The sequence below is a fragment of the Andrographis paniculata genome, unplaced genomic scaffold (assembly GCF_009805555.1).
Source record: "Andrographis paniculata isolate CXL003 unplaced genomic scaffold, ASM980555v1 Contig79END, whole genome shotgun sequence".
NCBI classification, from domain to species: Eukaryota; Viridiplantae; Streptophyta; class Magnoliopsida; order Lamiales; family Acanthaceae; genus Andrographis; species Andrographis paniculata.
This window is the reverse complement of record NW_026137616.1, coordinates 2185773-2204723: the sequence shown is the minus strand read 5'-3', so window position 1 is coordinate 2204723 and position 18951 is coordinate 2185773. Positions and strand designations below refer to the sequence as shown.

Below are 18951 nucleotides of genomic sequence, written 5' to 3'. Positions count from 1 at the left end.
ATATCAATATTTTTTAAATTTTGTATCAAACTCAACCCAAACTATAGTTTTAGGACGGATAAAATATTACTTTCTTGGTCTCAACTATAATGTCCAATTTACAGTAGACAAAGAAATTCAAAAGGTATATAATTATAAATAATTAAGAATATATTAGTGAAAATAATTATTATATAATAAAAATAATTTAAAATTAAAATTAAAATAATTAATTAATATAATTAAAATGTAGATGAAATTAAAATATATAATTTTTTTAAAAAAATATGTATTTTAAATTACAAATTAGGTAGAAAATTTTTAAAAGGGGGAAGAGATTTGGCGGCATAAGAACTGGTAATATAAAAAAATATATATACATATAAAAGAGAGAGGGGGAGGGTTTCATTAATGATTGGAAGGTGAAACACACGCGCAGGGAAAAACCCCCAAGGAAAACGACAGAAATAGTATAGAGTGGGATTCACACTCAGACTCAGACTCAGACTCAGTCCCCCACCCACCCCTTATCCCTACCCTACCCAGCCCACCCCGGGTATATATACAGTTCCTCCCCTCCCTCCCCTCCCCTGCAGCCTACCCACCCATCCCTCGTCTTCCCTATCCTCCTCCTCGAGCCAAAACAGTTGAAGCACAGTAATCCCTATCCGATTTCACCTCCTTGAGGTTGAGGAGGAGTAATTTCATTAGAAGAAACAGTAGCAGTAGCAGTAGTAATGGCGGATTTGTTGTTGTTGTTGATATGAAGGAGCGGCAACGGTGGCAGCCGGAAGAAGACGCGCTACTCCGCGCATACGTGAAGCAGTACGGCCCCAAGGAATGGAACCTAATCTCGCAGAGGATGGGGAAAACCCTAGATCGAGATCCTAAATCGTGTCTGGAGAGATGGAAGAATTACCTCAAGCCTGGGATTAAGAAAGGCTCCCTCACGCCGGAGGAGCAGAGCCTCGTCATCTCCTTGCAGGCAAGGTACGGCAACAAGTGGAAGAAGATCGCCGCCGAGGTCCCCGGCCGGACCGCCAAGCGACTCGGAAAGTGGTGGGAGGTTTTCAAGGAGAAGCAGCTCAAGGCGGAGCAGCACAAGTCCAGAAAGACGAATCAGATCGATTACGCCGCCGCGCCGGGAACCGCCGCCGCCGCCGCCGGATCGTCCTCCGAGAGCGCCGCGCAGGGGAAGTACGACCACATCCTTGAGACCTTCGCCGAGAAGTACGTCCAGCCTAAGATGTTCAGCTTTCAGTCCCCTGCTGCGGCGGTGATTCTCCCCGGCGCCGGAATTCCTCTCCCCGTCCCCGAACCGCCACCGCCTCCGCCTCCTCCGCCGCCGCCTGTTCTCTCCCTCGGCTCGGAGCCGTCGAACTGCGCCGCCGCCTCGCTCCTGCCGTGGATGAATTTAAACACCACTCCTCCCAAAACGGCGTCGTCGTTAACCACTACCACATCCTCCTCCTCGACGCCGTCCCCCTCCGTAAGCCTAACTCTCTCCCCATCGGAGCCGGCGGTCCTCGACCCGGAGCCGCCGTGCCGGCTGATTCCGTTCCAGCAACAGCTGAGCCTCCTAATCCAGCACTGCAAGGAGCTGGAAGAAGGCCGGGAAACGTGGCTCCGCCACAAGAAGGAGGCGACGTGGCGGCTTACCCGTCTGGAGCAGCAGCTAGAGTCGGAGAAGGCGCGGCGGCGGAAGGAGAAGAAGGAGGAAACAGAGGCGGCGATTCGGCGGCTCCGGGAAGAGGAGGCGTCGTACATTAGCCGGCTGGAAGGGGAATACCGGGAGCAGATGAAGGCGGTGCAGAGGGAAGCGGAGGCCAAAGAGGCAAAGCTAATGGAGGCCTGGTGCAGCAATCACGTGAAGCTGGGGAAGGTCCTGGACCAGGTGGGGGCCCACGGCGGCCATGGCTGCTCTGCACCTGCATCTCTATCTCTATCTGTATCTGCATCTATATCTGACCGCCCACCAATATAACCCCAACCCAGCTACCTATGTGCTATGAACATTCAACATTCAAACTATCAACTGTGAAAGAAGAAAGAAATGTGAAAGAAAGGGTTGGGAAAGAGGGAGCAAATTAAACACACAAACTCAAGCCTTACAATTATTAATGATATTGCTACCCAATCTCTTTGCACTTACAAATTTGCCTGCCCTGCCCATATATTCTATTCTATCAATTCAATTCCAATGCAATGCAACTTTTGGTCAGTTATATAGCAATAGCATCAAGCATGTTTTTTAATTTTTTTTTTTTATGTACATTGGAGGCTACTACTTGCTCCGTTATAGGATAGCTAGTTTTCATTTGAAACTAGGCAGATTCCATTCTCAAATATATTAATTTAAATAATGTTTTTATTGATCTTACTTACAGCACTTGACATCTAAGTCGTTGTAGTATAGTGGTGAGTATCCCCGCCTGTCACGCGGGAGACCCGGGTTCGATCCCCGGCAACGGCGACATTTTTTCATTTTTCAATTTATTATTAATTTCTTCCTAGCAAGGGTCTATGTCACGTGACGTGAGGACAGAATGCCCATATTTCATTCATTCATTCATTTTTATTACACTAGTATTTGTAGAAGAATCATGGCCCAGTCTCATGCTCATTTTATATATACAATAAACTAATATTTTCTTTCATCCATATTTATTTTTATCATTTAAATTTATTCTTATTTTTCAATAATAAAAAAATACTACTTATTTCAAATTTTTATTTTTATCTAGCCGATCAAATGGGCAGAACAGTAAATATGATATTTCTTAGGATAGAAAAAGTAATAGGTCATATTCTTCTAATTTTCAAGGAAGGGCAGATACAAAAGCAACATAAGCATAAATAGTTGAGTTAAACTTGCAATGAAAGCATCAATTATCCCTAGAAGCAATGTAATCAGCCAAGGCCAGCAATGGAGCTGCTTTACCTGGATCAAACCCCTCCAGCTGCTCTTTAGCCTCCCTCTTCAGCTGCTCTGCAAATTCTCTCGACTTCTCAATCCCGATCAGCTTCGGGTATGTCGTCTTGTCCGCCACCAGATCCTTCCCGGCCGTCTTCCCCAGCTCCTCCGAGCACTTGGTCACGTCTAGGATGTCGTCCACCACCTGGAACAGCAGCCCGATGCACCTCGCGAATTTCCTCAGCCGCTCCACTTCCGACTCTGTCGCACCTCCCAATATGGCGCCCAACACCACTGAACCTTCCAGCAGCGCCGCCGTCTTGTGGAGGTGGATGAACTCTAGAAGCTCCAGCCCCACCTCCGAAATCCCCTCCGAACATATGTCCACCACTTGCCCTGCCACCAATCCCTCTGCACCAATGCACCTTGACAACTCACCAATGGCGGATACTACCCTGCAGCAATGTATATTGAATGACTCAACATGAGCTCGTGGATTTTGAAATGCAAAACATGAATCGAGCACTTGTTGAATTGGATTTGAATCTAGGAGTAGGTTTCAACGAGGAGCAACAAATTTGCCATATCTTGTATTAGCTATAATTTGATTAGTTTAATGCCAATCGAAAGAGTTCAAATAGCAGAAATGAGTAATGGCAGCATATCTTGTAATCAACTGTTGAAGAAAAAATTAGGTTAACTTTTTGAAGTACCTACATGTTGGTAGGGACGTCCTCAGTGGCCGTCGCCAAATGTTCGAAGGCGAAGGCGAGGAGTGCGTCGCCGGCGAGGACGGCGACGTCCTCGCCGTACACCTTGTGGTTCGTCGGTTTCCCCCTTCGCAGGTCGTCGTTGTCCATACAGGGGAGGTCGTCGTGCATCAGCGACATGGTGTGAATCATCTCCACCGCACAGGCGGCCGGGAGGGCGGCGGCCTGCTCACCGCCGACCAGCTCGCAGGCGGCGATGCAGAGCATCGGCCGGACGCGTTTCCCCCCGGCGAGAAGCGAGTACCTCATCGATTCGTGTATCGTGACCGGATCTCTGACGGGGACCGCCTCCTCCAAGGCGGCGTTCACGGCGCTCGCCTTGTTGAGCATGTACTTTTTGAGATCGAAGGCATGCGGTTTCCCGGTGGCGACGGTTTCCTCGATTATGGCAGAGGAAATCGACATAGGGCGAAACCTCGAGGGTTTGAGGAAATTGAATTGCTCCGGTCGGAAGCCTCCGCCGGAAATCGACCGCGACCACGTCGCAATTGGATTCACCACCGCACTCATTGTCGGTAGAATAGATCAAATCGCAGTCGGAATTCAAAACCCCCAAAATTCCTATTCAGTTTCCAAAATTCACAAAAGTAAATGATAAAAAATCCTTCACTCACTTACGCCGCTGTGTGCCTTTATTTGTTGCAGAAGCGAGCAAGGACGGAGAGGCTGCAGGTACTGGAAGTCGGTAAATCCACCATTGATGGCTGGTTATTTCTGCTCGAGGGGAGAAGATAGATATAGGGCGCTCTCTGTATGTATAATGTGTGTATATATATATATGTGTGTGTGTATGTATGTATGTCTCACGTGTATTTGTATGTACGTTGATTCCATTTTCGGCAAGGCAAAGTGTAGATTAATAATTAATTTATATAATAATTGTCGGGGGTAATAAAGAAATAGTTGTGGCCACAAATGCAAATACAATTAACCTTTATCATATTGCGTTTTGTTCATATTAGGTGGTTGGGACTGAATCATTATTTTTTATTTCAAAATTATTTTAAATCTGGAACAAACAAACCCTAGTAATTATATTCCCTTCGTAATTGTCGCTGTTTTTGGAGTGAGTGAGATTTTCCTCATTATTATTATTATTATTATTATAAATTAATTTGAGAATCTGACCTGAACCGTTTTATATAAGTCACCTTTTCAACAAAAATAATTGAGGTTTTATAAATATACAATTAAATTTATTTTTAAAATAATATTATTGATGATAGCATCAGCTGGATAAGAGGTCGGATACGGCGGTTTGATAGTGTCGATTCGAGAGAGAAGGAGATGAGAGGTGGATTGACGGTTTCTTACAATCGTTTTTGAAAATTCGAAAAGCGAAAAGACTGAATAAAAAAATATATATATCTTTTCAAATTATTTCGTAAAACGAACACCTCCAAAAATATTTTTATTTCCCTGTTTAACTTTTTTATTTTTTATTTTTCATACCAAACATACATAATATTAAAATATCAATAATGGATGGAATATGTTTAGCATATTATGCAAACAATAAATAAATTTACAATATCTCGTAAGGAATGTCTGATGGTGTGTGTGGATGAACTTATGACCATAAGATTATGAGTGTTATATTTCCTCCGTCCCATATTTATATATTCATTTACTTTTTACATGGAGTTTTAGAAATATTTCTATTATATTGAAATATAGTAGATTGCCCTTATTAGTATTATATGATATAAAAATAATAACATTTGTGTAATATATTGTAAATTGGAAAAATATTTGTAATGTTATGAGACAAACGAAAATAAAAAAATAAATAGATTGTTAAGGAACGGAGAAACCTATAATTCACCTGAAATGATTTGTCTTGTCATCATGAAATAATAAATTTAAATTTTGTCCAAACCTACGAGAATAATAAAAAAATATATTGAGATGCGACATGGTATTATATGTATGTAAGTGTCATCAAATTTTGATGAAAGTTTGGCATGAGAACGCTTTTAAGCCACAAAATTAAAGAAACGGAATTAATAAATGCTGAAGAAGCGTGGGGGCGACACTAATAAAATAAAAACCACGTGCACCATACTCAAACCAATCAATGTCAAGAAGTGAAACACACTCAAATATAGGTTTGATTGTATCGCTCTCAAACAATGTGCAATATTTATTTTTGGGACGAATTTTTTAGGTAGGTAGTGCTCCTTTCGTCCCAAACATCTTGCAATATTTTATTTTTTATTTGTCCCAAACTCACTGTAATATTTTCAAATTTAAAAATAATTAATAATATTTTTATACATATATTAATATACACTTCACTTTATTCCATCACATCACTCGTATAAAAAAACAAATAATCATTTGTCTCTCCAATCACATCATTTAATATCCAAACTATCTCAAATTACTACACTTAATACTTCCTACCTAAATTTCCGTGTCAAACACAAATGTTGCACGATATTTGGGACGGAGGGAATATTAAATATGATAATTTAGAAATTAAGTGATATGATGAATAGAGAAATATATATTTATTTTTTTATTTGGATGATGTAAGGGGACAAAGAGTAGGATAAAGATTTAAATATAATTAATTATTTTCTATTTTAGAAATATTGCAGAGTGTTTGAAACATATCCAAAAAAACAAATATTGCAGAGTGTTTGAGACGGAGGGAATATTTTTAAAATTTATTTTTAATATTTTTATTGTTAAATTAAAAATAATAATTGCCAGTACAATTCAATTGTCATTTGAGTGTTAGTTAAATGTTTTTTTACTGCATAACATTCACATTTATATATATATATATATATAATATTATCTTATCTTAATAACTAATTTCTCTGTTCATTTGTAAAATTTACATTCATTTTTTTATTATATCAAAATGTTACATAAATTAAAGAAGAATGATAAAAATATTTTTACGAGTGTTTTATAATATTAATAAAATAATATTTATATAAAATATTATACAAATATAAAAATATTTTTAATATTAAGTATAATATGCAAAAAATAAATATAAACTTATTAAGGGTGTGTTTGTTTGAAGGATTTCGGAGGATTTCTACTATTCATCCAATTTTTTCCCCCAAAAACATCACATCAAACACCTATTTTTCATTTTTTATATTATACTAAAAATCAATTTTACATTCAAAACATCACATCAAACTCTATTTATATCACATCATACAACTATTCAAATTCAAAATTTTTACTATTCAAATCCCAATCCAAAATCCAAACCCCCAAACAAACACAAACAAACACACCCTAAGTGAACGAGGAGAATTATTATTTTATCATATCAATTGTCATCATGTCAACAATTTTTCAAAGCTAATGATGAGATTAAATAATTACTGCTCATTCCCATAATTAAATATTCATTTGTTTTTGTACGTAATTTTAAAAATATTAGTATTATATTGGGCCGTAATAGGAATAAAGTAAAAATAACTAAAATGATCTTATTAGTATATGTGATATAAAGGTAGTGACATTTGTGTAATATACTGTAAGTTGTAAGGGTATTTGTAATGTTAGGTAGATAATACAGTTACTAGAAAAAATGAATAATTTGTTATGTGACGGAATAAAACGAAAAAATAAATATTTTGTTATGGGACGAAGGGGAAGGAGTACTATTATTACTTGAAAGAAACTAAAAGAGATTTCTTTTATTTTATTTTTTAATTGAACCAAATTAATTAGTATAGTGTATAATGGGATCAAAATATTTTTTCTCCTTATTAAATGTATTGTTATAAAACAACATAATACTCCCACGTACCGGTCAAAATAGTTATATTTATTTTTTTCGTCATAAATTTATTTTTATATTTGTATAATAATTTATACAAATGTCAACTGTCATTGTATTAGTATTATAAACTACTAATAAAAATATGTTTTGTTTTTTCCTCTTAATTTGTACTATATTTTGATATAATAATTAATATTCAAATATTAAAACAAGTAAAAATCTCTTGTACCATGATAGAAGGAGTATATGTTAATCTAAAAAAAATTGGCACAATATTTCAACTATCACATCAAAAAATGTGAATTAAAATTGTATCATTTTCATTTCATCTTGGGGGCATTATTTTGGATCAAGAATTAAAAAATGTGAATTTAAATCGGTTTTTGTGTCGGGTTCGTGTCGATCAATTTATTATAGTGTTTGGTTCGTGTTGACTCATTTATTGTCGTGTTTATCCGGAAACATAATTAAGTCGAAATTCTTAATTGAAATTCAATTATTGTTTCTCGTGTTGTCTTTATTTTTTATTGGATTTAATGTAATGTGTTTAAATTGAATTATTTAAAATTAAATTTAATTTAAATTAATATTAATTATTAAATTAAAATTATTTTGTATATATAATAAATATATTAATTAATATTAATCCTACTTGTTTATTAACGTATCAAATATTGAAATCATTAACCCAAATTCAATTATGTCGTATTAAATTCTTGTTGAGTTGTCTTATCCTGTCAGTTATTGCAGACTCTAGTGACAAAAATATATTATTATATTTTGTTCATAGAATAAATTAAATTAAAGCCCAATTTCCAGCCCAAAACAAAATTCAAAGATCAAAATTCAATCATTATAATTGTTGCCCAAGAATCTGGAAGTTGAAGGTGCCGTCTTCTTCCCTGTTCACTTCAGTTCCGGCGATCGGCGATCGGTGCAGAAGATGTCCGGATTCGAATTTTAAGAATGTGATAGGTGTACAATTGCTGGTGAGTTCAAATTTTCTAGGTTTCCACTCCGCTGTCAATTTCGAGAAGAATGTGCGTGTGTTTTAGGGTTCTTACTGAATTGAATGGAGTTCAACTGTTTATTTGATCTTCTATTCTCATCTCTGCAGGTTTCCTTACATTTTCCTTTTTTTTTTTTTTTTTTGTGTACTTATATTATTGTTTTTGCTCATGCCTTGGTTTCTTCTGCGGTGCACAGCTATGCCGTCCGTTCACTTCCGCCACAATCTACAGATGAAAAAGGTTTCAGCATTACATGGTGGAATCCGAGGCTGAGAATTGGGATCTTGTATGTGGCGGGAAATCTATAATTCGGGATATTTTGGAGGCACGTACCGCATTCAATCAATATACTTCGTGCTACCGCTCAGAGAAGCAGGTTCATACGATCGAGTTTGTAGGATAATATAGGTTCTTAGCGGTGGGAAAATGCAGTCCAAATTAGTAAATAGATCAGCCTTTGAGGCAGAAACAGCCATGGAAATTAGGCTCAGAGAAGCTTATTCTTCTCTGGAACCCAAACTCAAGGCCCCTTTCCCTCTAACTATCCCAACTCCTGAAGAATACTCAGCTCTCAACAGAGCGATACTCTACTGCATTCTATGCGAAACCAACATTGCTGCTGAAGTTCACATTAAGCATTTGCACGGGATCGTGACCGATGGTTATGAGTATTTCACTGCACTGCTTGTCAACGTTGTGAATGAATTGTATGGTAGCCTTGTTGATTCTGCGAAGAGGCGGTTGATAAGAGTGACTCATGAGATGGTTAATGTAGCAGCCGTTGGATTTGATGGTTTGTTGGTGGCCCTTTTGAGGCAGATTGTTGGTGGCGATTTTGGTGAGGAGAATCTGTGGCTTTCCTTTGAAATGGTCAATCTTTTCTCTAGTAAATGGGAATGTTTGATAGAAGAAATGCCTGTAGTTATGACGGGTGCGTTGTATGTGTTCCTCAGGCTACTGGCTGATCATTGCAGGGTGAATGTTCCAAACATCGAGCCGTTGAGGCGGATGGAGATTGATTTCTGTGTTAGAGTGTTGAGGGAGAATTTCTCTTCATGCTTGATGGTTGGTCGGGATCTTATTAGGCTATTGCAAGATTTGGTTAATGTACCTGAGTTATGTGCTGTCTGGAAAGATTTGCTGTATAACCCAAAAACTTTTAAAGTCATTGAATTTGTGGACATCTCCCAGATATATAGCACACGGACTTCAAAATGGTATTTTTTGCTTAGGTTGACTCCCCAAATGGAATCACAGTTGAAGTTTCTGCTGACTCATGTGAAATTTGGTAGTCAAAAGCGCTATCAGAGTTGGTTTGCGCAGAAGTTTTTTTCGGTACCCAATAGGAGTGGTGCAGTGGTTGATATTGTGAGGTTTATATGTTGTTCGGTGCATCCATCGAATGAAATTATCCACTCGGGAATAATCCCCAGATGGGCAGTGATAGGTTGGTTGCTGAAGTCAGATTTCCAAAGTTATGTTGCAGCAAATCTGAAGCTAGCTTTGTTTTATGATTGGCTCTTCTTCGATGAAAAAATGGATAGTATTATGAACATCGAGCCGGCTGTTTTACTGATGGTGCATTCTATCCCTAGATATATTGACATTACACATACATTGCTTGAATTTTTATTCATGCTGTTGGATAATTACGATGTTGAGAGGAAGGCGATCGTGTCTCGTGGAATATCAACAGCTTTCCAAACTCTTGTTCGAAAAGGTGTGGTTCAATCCCTTGATGTTATATTGAGCTGCAATCTCCTTTCTCCAATTCTCAAGGAAAGGTTGAAAAACTTTCTGTCCACTTGATTTGCAATATCATAAAAGTTTCACAGGCACTATAATCCCCATTGCGCCGAATGTCAAGTCTGGAATACCCAACGATAGCCTTATCTGGCAGTTGAGCATCAATTCATATTGGAATTGTGGCTAGAATATCTGAATGCTTTTCCTGGAAGCTTGGACGCCACTCGAACTTATAGTTTTTTGCCGGTAATTATTCTATCCTTACTGATCATTTGCTGCATTTGAATAACTCAGTTAGAGGACCCTTATTCTGGTGTATCAAACCACACCATCATGGTTGCTATTGTTGACTGTTTAAGATCCATTACACTTAGCTGCTCTAATGGTTAGCTGATTCCTTGATGATATTTATTTTCGCTGGTGCCTTCCCCCGATTTAGCCTTTTGGTGTGCTGAAAAATTGACTTCATTATGTATTGTTCTTAGACTTCTATTGTAATTCATCATGTCTATGGTCTTTCACATTTTGTACTGGTGAACGTAAAAGTGATAAGTGAGGCACAATTTTGGTTAAATCTGTTTGTCTTTGCTCTACCTTGTTATCGATTTTTACGATTCTTGAGGTGCTGCTTATAACAAGAGAATCATAGTCGAGCAAAACATTGATTTGATGGCTTAATAATACAATGATGAAGGTAGCTATTCGACGATTGAGCTCAAGCCAGGTTTAATTAAGTTTTACTAATACAAAGATTTAATGCTTGGGTGGTTTATCTCATTTTTAGACCAACCATTCAAAGTTTAGGATAGACTCAGAATTTTGTTGTCATAAAGACAAAAACAATGCAAAGTTCCTGCGATCGACTATAAATATGATGGTCTCATTGATTCGTAACAGCATCAATTGTGATGAGCATTGTGCATTTACTCTGCAGGGTCCTCAGAAGGTGATGTTAGTATGCTGAAGCGACGCTGACTCCCGTGTAAAAGAGATAAGGATGTATCGCCGGAAAAACTCCCAACAATTATTGAACTCGGTTGATCAGACTGAATGGCATCTATTTACAAGCACAAGGTTTGCTCTGACCTGTAGATTGTAATAGAAGAGTATACCTTCGAAAAACATGTTTACTGTAATGGATAAGCTTATGATAGATATTTAATCCTGTCAGATGTGATAAATGATTTAGTCCATGCCTTGAAATGATGCATATATATGAACTCACTCGACTAGGCCTCCATACTTTGCTTTTTATTCGGACAAGAAGGAAGTATTGGATCGATTTATCTAGACGAGCAGATTATTTGTTTAGTACACCACTTTGTTGATTATAAGTCTTGGCCATTAAAAAATAAATGCTTAATATTTAATTAAATATAATATATCTTAGAAGAAAATAAATTTTAATAAAAATAAATATATGATATTTAATTATTTATATATGTATATATTTGTATACTAAATATCAACTACTGGTAATGATGTAGTCTATCAGCGAAGCTCTCAGCCTCCAACTTATCCTTTAAGCCATAGCTTTGGCTAGTCCTAACAAAAAAAAAAAGATCTAAATTTGCTCAATATAAAAGGTAGACAAATATGGGGTGTGTTCTTTTTTTTTTTTTTGTATTGTTAGATGGATATAATTGATGCATTAGGTGCCTTAAATAATACTTTGTATTGTATTATTGATTTTTTTAGTGAAAAAAAGAATATATATTATATTGTGTTAATATATACTTGCTCCGTTGTTCAAATCTATGCTTACTTTTCTTTTTGGATTGTCATCGAAAATTATTTTCGTTTCTCTTTTTAAGTAAAAAATTATTATATTTTTGTATTTTTTTTACTATAAAAGAAAAAATTAATAATTATTACTCATTTTTATTTTTATTTTTAAATTCACCTAACCGGGTCATTAATTACTCGTCATCCTCACACATTTTAGAAAATGACAATAACTATAGAGTGATGTGTGTTTGCTTCTTCGTACTCGAGTCGGATGGCTTGCTCCTTGCACTCTCGTGAGGCCGGAAACATCCATTTTTATTTTTTTCAAGAATTCTTTTAGGAAAATATCCTCGTACAAAACAATATTAATCCATTCATCATCATGAATGATTTTAAGACAATTTTAAAAAACTTTTGATGAACGCCTCGATGGCTTGATGGCCTTGTTTGTGGCCATATCATCAAAATATGAGCAAAATTTCACACCATCAAGTCATCACTTAGTTAACAATCTACTCTTTTTTTTTTTCTTTTTTTTTTTTACTTTTATTACGTGGGAATCCGCAGTCGCTACCGGAAAGTGTGCACTGGATAAACTTCCAACCAAACTTAATACCTTGTAAACCAGGCCCGGAGTTAACAATTTATTACATGGGAATCCGCAGTCGCTACCGGAAAATGTGCACTGGATAAACTTCCAACCAAACCTAATACCTTGTAAACCAGACCCGGAGTTAACAATTTATTACGTGGGAATCCGCAGTCGCTACCGGAAAGTGTGCACTAGATAATCTTCCGACCAAACCTAATACCCTATAAAACAGGCCCGGAGTTAACAATCTACTCTTGATTCTTGAATGAGTCAAGTACATCAATATGCAAATATTTAATTTAATTCACTATAGCATATTATTATTAACTATCTTAGTAAATTGTAGCCACTTCAAGTAATTAACCATTTCATATTATAGGTACATGAAACAAAATATTATGCATATTCCAATACACAATTTTTAAATCCTCAAAGGCCAAATTTTGTTGGAACAATTAAAGCTTGCATTTTATGTTGTCACTTGATAAAAAAGAAAATCCTCAATTCTTGAAACCTTAATCTAGATTCCACAAATCCCAAAAGCTGGCAAGATCTTCTTCAGTGTCCATCCCTTGATCATCAATCTACAACAAAAAAACATAAGATAATAAAAATATTAGAGACAAATTAATAGGTAGAAAAAAAAAAAAAAAAATCTCCAAGATTTTTCTACCATTTAATTTCTAATTTGATCCTAATGCATATTCATATGAAAGAACTTATATATTACATTTTATTTATGAAAGTGATTTTAGTTTCACATTATTTTTTTTTTTCTTCACCCTTATATTATTTTAATTCAAAATTTTATTTTACGATCCTTAATGTCACAAATTAAAACCCTAATTAATTTAGTTTACCTGGCTTCCATAGTCATAGCCGAAAGGTATAAAATCATCAAAATTGGCGGCAAGACCGGGGTCAAAGGCATCTCCTAAGGCCGGCTGGATCATCGGGGCAGCTGGTTCAGCTGCCGTCTTATTCATTCCTTGATCATTATTTTCGACCACTGGATTCATTGTCTGAAGATTTGTGACATCATTGTTGGTCGAGACATTGTTGCTCGAAGGGGGCAAGGATTCCATGCCTTGGAATGGTGCAATTGAACTGTGTGGCGCCGAAATTTCTGTAATAACCGGAGGGACTAATCCCAACCCCTTCGGCGCCAAAGAACTTGTTGATGCCACGGTACCTTGCACTTGCTTTGATGAATCTTGCCGGAATTTCTGCGCATGGTCGGAATTTGGACAAGAAATGTTGGATCAATTTATCAATTTCAAGACAAGCTTCGTGTGTGGTGTCGATTATTTGCTTACATCGGATAATATAAGGATAAAAGAATAGAACAAGATCCAATGTAAGAAAATAGTAGCCTTATTTTCGAGAAAATTTGGCTACTTATTATTTACATTCGCTCTCGTTCTGTTTTTAGGTATGCATTACTTAATGCACCTTTAATTCGAAGTAATATAATTGACTTGACTTTATTAATTGATCTTATTTTTTTAAATACTTACTAATCATACATATCAATAATTCACACATCTCATAATTTAATTCAAATTTAATCTTTATATCTTTTCAAATTTATTTTTGTACTATTTATCAAAAAAAAAATTTTGAAAAAATTACATCAAATAGAACTATTTTTATTTAAAATATTATATTGAAATTTATTTTCTATTCAAAATATCATATGCAATACTTATTTTCTATTCCAATATTTTGTTATTTCTAGAATTCGAAAACACGTTTAAATATATCCGTACAAACCGTGATGTGTCTATATATATATATATATATTCATACCTGAAGATGACTCGCAACTTGCATTCTCGTCAGACCAGGAACGTTCATATGTTCAAGAATTTCTTTAGGATAACTTCCTGGTACAAAACAAAAATATCAATCCATAATTCATTCCCATGGATGATTTTAAGACCATAAATGGGATCGAAAAATTTGATTAGAAGGAAATTAAGCATCATACTGTCATTGCCAAGCTGTTCAATTGCTTCGAGGAACTTCTTGTGAAGTTCCGGAGTCCATTCCACGGATGGTTTTGGCCTAAAAGATGACTTGAGGCCCGAACCATCGAAGCTAATAATATTGTGATGCTCGACGTGGTTTTTTGCCGTTTGTTTTCCACGATCCGTTGCTTTGCACCTTTTTGATGGACTCGATTTTACCATAATAGTCGAGCCTTTGCTTTTGCCTTTGCCTTTGCATTTACCTTTATCTTTACCTTTACCTTTATCTTCGGCTTTTCGGATTTGGTCATTATTATTTTTTTTACCTTTTCGGATTTGTTCCCTTAGGACATGTTGCCAAAGGTACTTCATGGTACCCTCCGAAATGGGTTTTTCTATGACAAGAAATGCTCCATCTTTTATTGCAATCTTCACCATCGCCTCATCCTTAGCATTCGATGAAGACATCACTTTAATTTGTTTGTCCAGAAAGACAAAAAAAAATAAATGATCAGTCGAACATCGATTAGAATTGAAAGTGAAACTAAAAGAAGTGAATAATTATTAGAGGGGGGGTTTGAAATTAGAGTAGAGTATAGAATTGCAACTATCTAAATAGATGAATAAATTATTAATCGGAGAAAATAGAGTTTTAACCTGTGAAAATTCATAAAGAAATATTTTTTGTGACCTTTTCAAAACAATTATAAATTATATACAATATTTTATAAAATTATATTATAGTATAATTTTTAAAAAAGTTGTAAATATTAAGTACTTGAATAATAAATTTAATGTGATTTTTGTAAAATTAAAATAATATAATTTTAAAATTTTATAAAAATTAAATAGTAAAAAAAAATGATAAAAAAAATTAAAAATAATAACTGAACATTCATTTCCCTCCATTTATATGAAAGGAAGATGAAATCAGAGAAATAAAAATAATTTATTTTTTCAACTTTTTTTTTTCAACATTTATATTTCTCTCAATTCTGTGTACCAAACACACTCTTATTATTATATATAATTAGGGAGTTATGGAAACAAACTGATGGCATTGATGCCCATGGAGATTGCGTCGCGCATGAGTTTGTATCCAGGCAAGTTCATGTCGATCAATGCCACATCAAACTTAACGTCGCCATCGAACATTGCCGAATAGGCACATGAAATATCCTCAAACGCTGTCACTGCAATGACAACATATGCGTGTATATATATATATACACGGTTGTGGTTACAGTACTAAATGATTTTATTCAATCAAGACATCAAATATAAATGAACAATACATTAACGCTTCTATTAGGGTGTTGATTGAAGTTTATCACCATTATATTGATTATCCAAATCAGCACGTATAATTACTTTAGACACTGTACTAAAATAGAATTGACAATGCATATTATATAAAATGTTTGCTTACACTAACAATTTTATTTTATACTCCATTCGTCGGGCTCTAAGGGTTTCATTTATTTTTTTTTTACTCCCCTCATAATTACTTTCAAACTATGGCGGACATAACCGGATTCATACATAAAAAATTTTTCAAACTAAATTCAAAACCGTCACAAATATAACCGGATTCATACATAAAAGTTTTCAAAATAAATTCGAAACCGTCGCAAATATAACCGAAATCACTCATAAAAGTTACTGACATAAACTTCAAACGGTCGCCCAACATAACCGAATTCACACATAAAAGTTTGCGCAAGTGAGCTTGTCACAAATTGAAGTAAGGTTCGATGTAGAAACTCGAAATCAAGAACGCAAAAGATCAAAGCCAATTCAACCTATGATCCTAATCAAATAAATCTAAACCGATTGTTAAATCAACATCAAAGAAAAAAAAAAAAAAAAAAAACTTTCATTTTTACTATTCGATTTTTCAAAATCTCTACAAAAACATTATATATAATACATGATTTTATATAATTCATATATATATAAACACGAAGCTAGCAATTCCAAATGAATAATATGTCCCGATTCTCCCACATGAAAAAAAAAAAAAAAAAAAGGAGGCCAAACACAACCGTGTTCATATTACGTACCTTTAAAACACATAAAGAAAAACAAGAACTCATCACAAATAAAACATGCGATCGAATCGAAATCCTAAGTCGAATCATAAAATTCTCACAAGAAGAATAGTTAATAACATATAATACTAATTAATAATACCTTTAAATGGATAAGATTGCAGCTTTCGAGCAGTGTCGAGAAGAGAATCCATGTCACTATCAACCACAAGCACGTGCACTGAAACAATCCTTGGATCGTGAAATGCCATTGATCGATCGATCAATAATCCTACTATAAAATTTAAACTGATAATAATTTAATTCAAAAACCAAATTAAATTATTTTATTTTATTTTTGAAATCCTTTTCTCCAGAAGATGATATATGAGAACGAAACTGCTGATCACTACTGCAATTATAGGTTGGGGAATTATATGGTCTGAAAAAAAATAAAACACAATTACATATATATATATATATATAGTACTACAGAAAGTAAAGGAAAGGAAGTTCAGTCAGGCAAGAAACAATGTGGTAATTATTTATTTATTTATTTAGATTTAATTAGAAAAAATGTGTAGAAGAAACTTGTAACTGATGTGAGCATAGCTTTGCATTTTCTGCCAAAGTCAAACTGTAATATAGAAATTGTTGGGAGTTATATTTTCCTTTTATCTATGTTTGGTTCGAGGGAAATGGAGAAAATTTTATGATATTTGATTTATGTATTTTTTTTTTATTTTTTTAATGGGAAGGAGAAAATTAGGGTGTGTTTATCCGTGGAATTTTGGTTTGGGGCGTTGTTTGACAATTAGCTAATAGTTGTTAGCTGTTAGCTGATTCGATTAGCTCTTTGTATTTAAATGTTTGGTAAAACAACCGTTTGATATTAGTTGTTTAAATGTAAAATGACAGTCGAATACATTTCTATTTTATTTTATTTTTTCTAATATATTCAATTGTGTTTTTTTAGTTTAGAATGTTTGAATTTTTTTTTATTAGTTATTAAAAATTGTAAAAGTGTTATAAAATAGTATTTATTTTTATTATAATTAGATTTAAAAAATAATATATTTTTATTAAAAAATATATATAGTTTTTTTTTCTATTAAAAATGGATGTAAAATATAAAATAATATATTTATCGTGTTAATTATTGATTAGTTCCTTATATTTATAATTTTCAATAAATTTAATTTGTTTAATTTTTTTTAGTATAAAATTTATATAATCTAAATTTAATATAAAAATAAATTATTAATATTTATATTTTCTGTTTTATGTTGATTTTAATAAATTTATATATTTTACAATTAAAATAATTTTTATATAAAAATTAATTATTTTAAATTTATAAAAGTAAAACTATAATATAATAAAATATTCTAATATAATTAATAAATAATTAAAATATATATATATTTGTGTAAAATGTATAATAAATTTTTAATGGCAAAGAAGGAATAAAAAAATTTGAACTACTGAGTAGTTAGCTTTTCAAAAATTAGTTTTTTTTGCAAAAAAAAAACTAATTTACCAAACACTTTCACCGGTCAAACTGCTAAAAGCTCTTGAAAAAAACTCTTTGCTAAACACCCTCTTGGTTTTTGGTTTTGAATAATAAAATTTTGAATTGAAATAGTTGTTTGATATGATATTTTGAATGTAAAATTAAATTTTAATGTAATATTATAAATGAAAATAAGAGTTTGATTTGATAATTTTTTTAGGAAAAAAAAAAACATTGAAGAAGTAAATTTAAAACTAAAATTGCACAAGTAAATACACCTACAATATTTCCTTTTCTCTCCAATTTGGAGGAATTAAACAGGCGACAATTAGAGTACTGATTTCACTAAAAATCATCATATTAACTTGAAATAATAGTATTTCATCGTAATTTTAACAATATGTATTGTGTTATATATATATTGTAATGTGTCGTTCTCCATGAAATTATATAATGTATTGTTAAAATATACATTATATATTTTATTAACATATGTTGTCGGATATGTTATATTTTTTTTTATAAATATGTGCTGATTAGATCGACACTGTGAAAAATTGATCCAATCAACAACCAAAACTAATTAAAGATGGGAGAGAATTATATTGAAATTTTTGTAATTAATTATTTTTCTATAATACTCTTAATGCTTATATCCTTCGATTCTATACTTTACAAGTAATTTTTAATTTTATCAAATAATAATATAAAATTAGAACAATATTATTACAATTTTAATTGTTTCGCTCCCTACATTTCTCCTCTATTAAATTTTCTACCCTTCCCTACGACCTGCTGAACCAAATGCTCCCTTAAAATTTGCATTTGTATTTGAGTTTATTAAAATAATAAAAATTTATATTGAAATAATATTTGATGTGATATATATTGAATGAAATATAATTTTTAAAATGCTCCCTTTGTTGAGAGTAATATATTGAT

The 18951-nt window shown here is 33.8% G+C and overlaps 4 protein-coding genes and 1 non-coding gene across 7 annotated transcripts; 3 read left to right on the top strand and 2 right to left on the bottom strand.

Moving 5' to 3' along the window:
- The first annotated feature begins 557 nt into the window (after window positions 1–557).
- LOC127240597 (transcription factor AS1-like) lies at window positions 558–2153 on the top strand. Its single transcript, XM_051259345.1, has one exon. It carries the CDS (start codon window positions 743–745, stop codon window positions 1961–1963), a length of 1221 nt encoding a protein of 406 aa, XP_051115302.1. The 5' UTR covers window positions 558–742; the 3' UTR covers window positions 1964–2153.
- A 227-nt stretch (window positions 2154–2380) lies between these two features.
- Window positions 2381–2452, top strand: TRNAD-GUC (transfer RNA aspartic acid (anticodon GUC)). The gene has a single exon. It is a non-coding gene; the product is annotated as a tRNA-Asp (tRNA).
- A 280-nt stretch (window positions 2453–2732) lies between these two features.
- On the bottom strand, window positions 2733–4446 carry LOC127240360 (geranylgeranyl pyrophosphate synthase, chloroplastic-like). Its single transcript, XM_051258998.1, has 2 exons — window positions 3611–4446; window positions 2733–3348 (listed from the first exon to the last, which is right to left on the bottom strand). The coding sequence occupies exons 1-2, from the start codon at window positions 4171–4173 to the stop codon at window positions 2865–2867; spliced, it is 1047 nt and encodes a 348-aa protein (XP_051114955.1). The 5' UTR covers window positions 4174–4446; the 3' UTR covers window positions 2733–2864.
- A 3834-nt stretch (window positions 4447–8280) lies between these two features.
- LOC127240359 (uncharacterized) lies at window positions 8281–11470 on the top strand. Of its 3 annotated transcripts, none has more exons than XM_051258996.1 (4): window positions 8281–8409; window positions 8627–10150; window positions 10266–10422; window positions 11111–11470. In XM_051258996.1, the coding sequence occupies exons 2-3, from the start codon at window positions 8857–8859 to the stop codon at window positions 10361–10363; spliced, it is 1392 nt and encodes a 463-aa protein (XP_051114953.1). In that variant the 5' UTR covers window positions 8281–8409; window positions 8627–8856; the 3' UTR covers window positions 10364–10422; window positions 11111–11470. The 3 variants fall into 3 exon arrangements, with proteins under 3 accessions (XP_051114953.1, XP_051114952.1, XP_051114954.1); XM_051258995.1 differs by lacking the exon at window positions 8281–8409 and adding an exon at window positions 8423–8537; XM_051258997.1 differs by lacking the exon at window positions 8281–8409 and adding an exon at window positions 8423–8537 and having other exon boundaries at window positions 10258–10422.
- A 1507-nt stretch (window positions 11471–12977) lies between these two features.
- On the bottom strand, window positions 12978–14934 carry LOC127240489 (two-component response regulator ORR21-like). The gene is made up of 4 exons (XM_051259202.1): window positions 14487–14934; window positions 14306–14382; window positions 13357–13722; window positions 12978–13080 (listed from the first exon to the last, which is right to left on the bottom strand). The coding sequence occupies exons 1-4, from the start codon at window positions 14932–14934 to the stop codon at window positions 13012–13014; spliced, it is 960 nt and encodes a 319-aa protein (XP_051115159.1). The 3' UTR covers window positions 12978–13011.
- Window positions 14935–18951: the final 4017 nt, after the last annotated feature.

What these genes read in the sequence shown, in the direction of transcription:
- LOC127240360 (XM_051258998.1), bottom strand. Translation starts at nt 4,173, where the DNA reads ATGAGTGCGGTGGTGAATCCAATTGCGACGTGGTCGCGGTCGATTTCC. An exon ending in GAGGACGTCCCTACCAACAT is followed by an intron (nt 3,349 to 3,610) that starts GTAGGTACTTCA and finishes ACATTGCTGCAG; the next exon opens with GGTAGTATCCGCCATTGGTG.
- LOC127240359 (XM_051258996.1), top strand. Translation starts at nt 8,857, where the DNA reads ATGCAGTCCAAATTAGTAAATAGATCAGCCTTTGAGGCAGAAACAGCC. An exon ending in CCAAACTCTTGTTCGAAAAG is followed by an intron (nt 10,151 to 10,265) that starts GTGTGGTTCAAT and finishes AAAGTTTCACAG; the next exon opens with GCACTATAATCCCCATTGCG.
- LOC127240597 (XM_051259345.1), top strand. Translation starts at nt 743, where the DNA reads ATGAAGGAGCGGCAACGGTGGCAGCCGGAAGAAGACGCGCTACTCCGC.
- LOC127240489 (XM_051259202.1), bottom strand. Translation starts at nt 14,934, where the DNA reads ATGTCTTCATCGAATGCTAAGGATGAGGCGATGGTGAAGATTGCAATA. An exon ending in TGAACAGCTTGGCAATGACA is followed by an intron (nt 14,383 to 14,486) that starts GTATGATGCTTA and finishes GTTTTGTACCAG; the next exon opens with GAAGTTATCCTAAAGAAATT. An exon ending in AAGTTGCGAGTCATCTTCAG is followed by an intron (nt 13,723 to 14,305) that starts GTATGAATATAT and finishes GACCATGCGCAG; the next exon opens with AAATTCCGGCAAGATTCATC.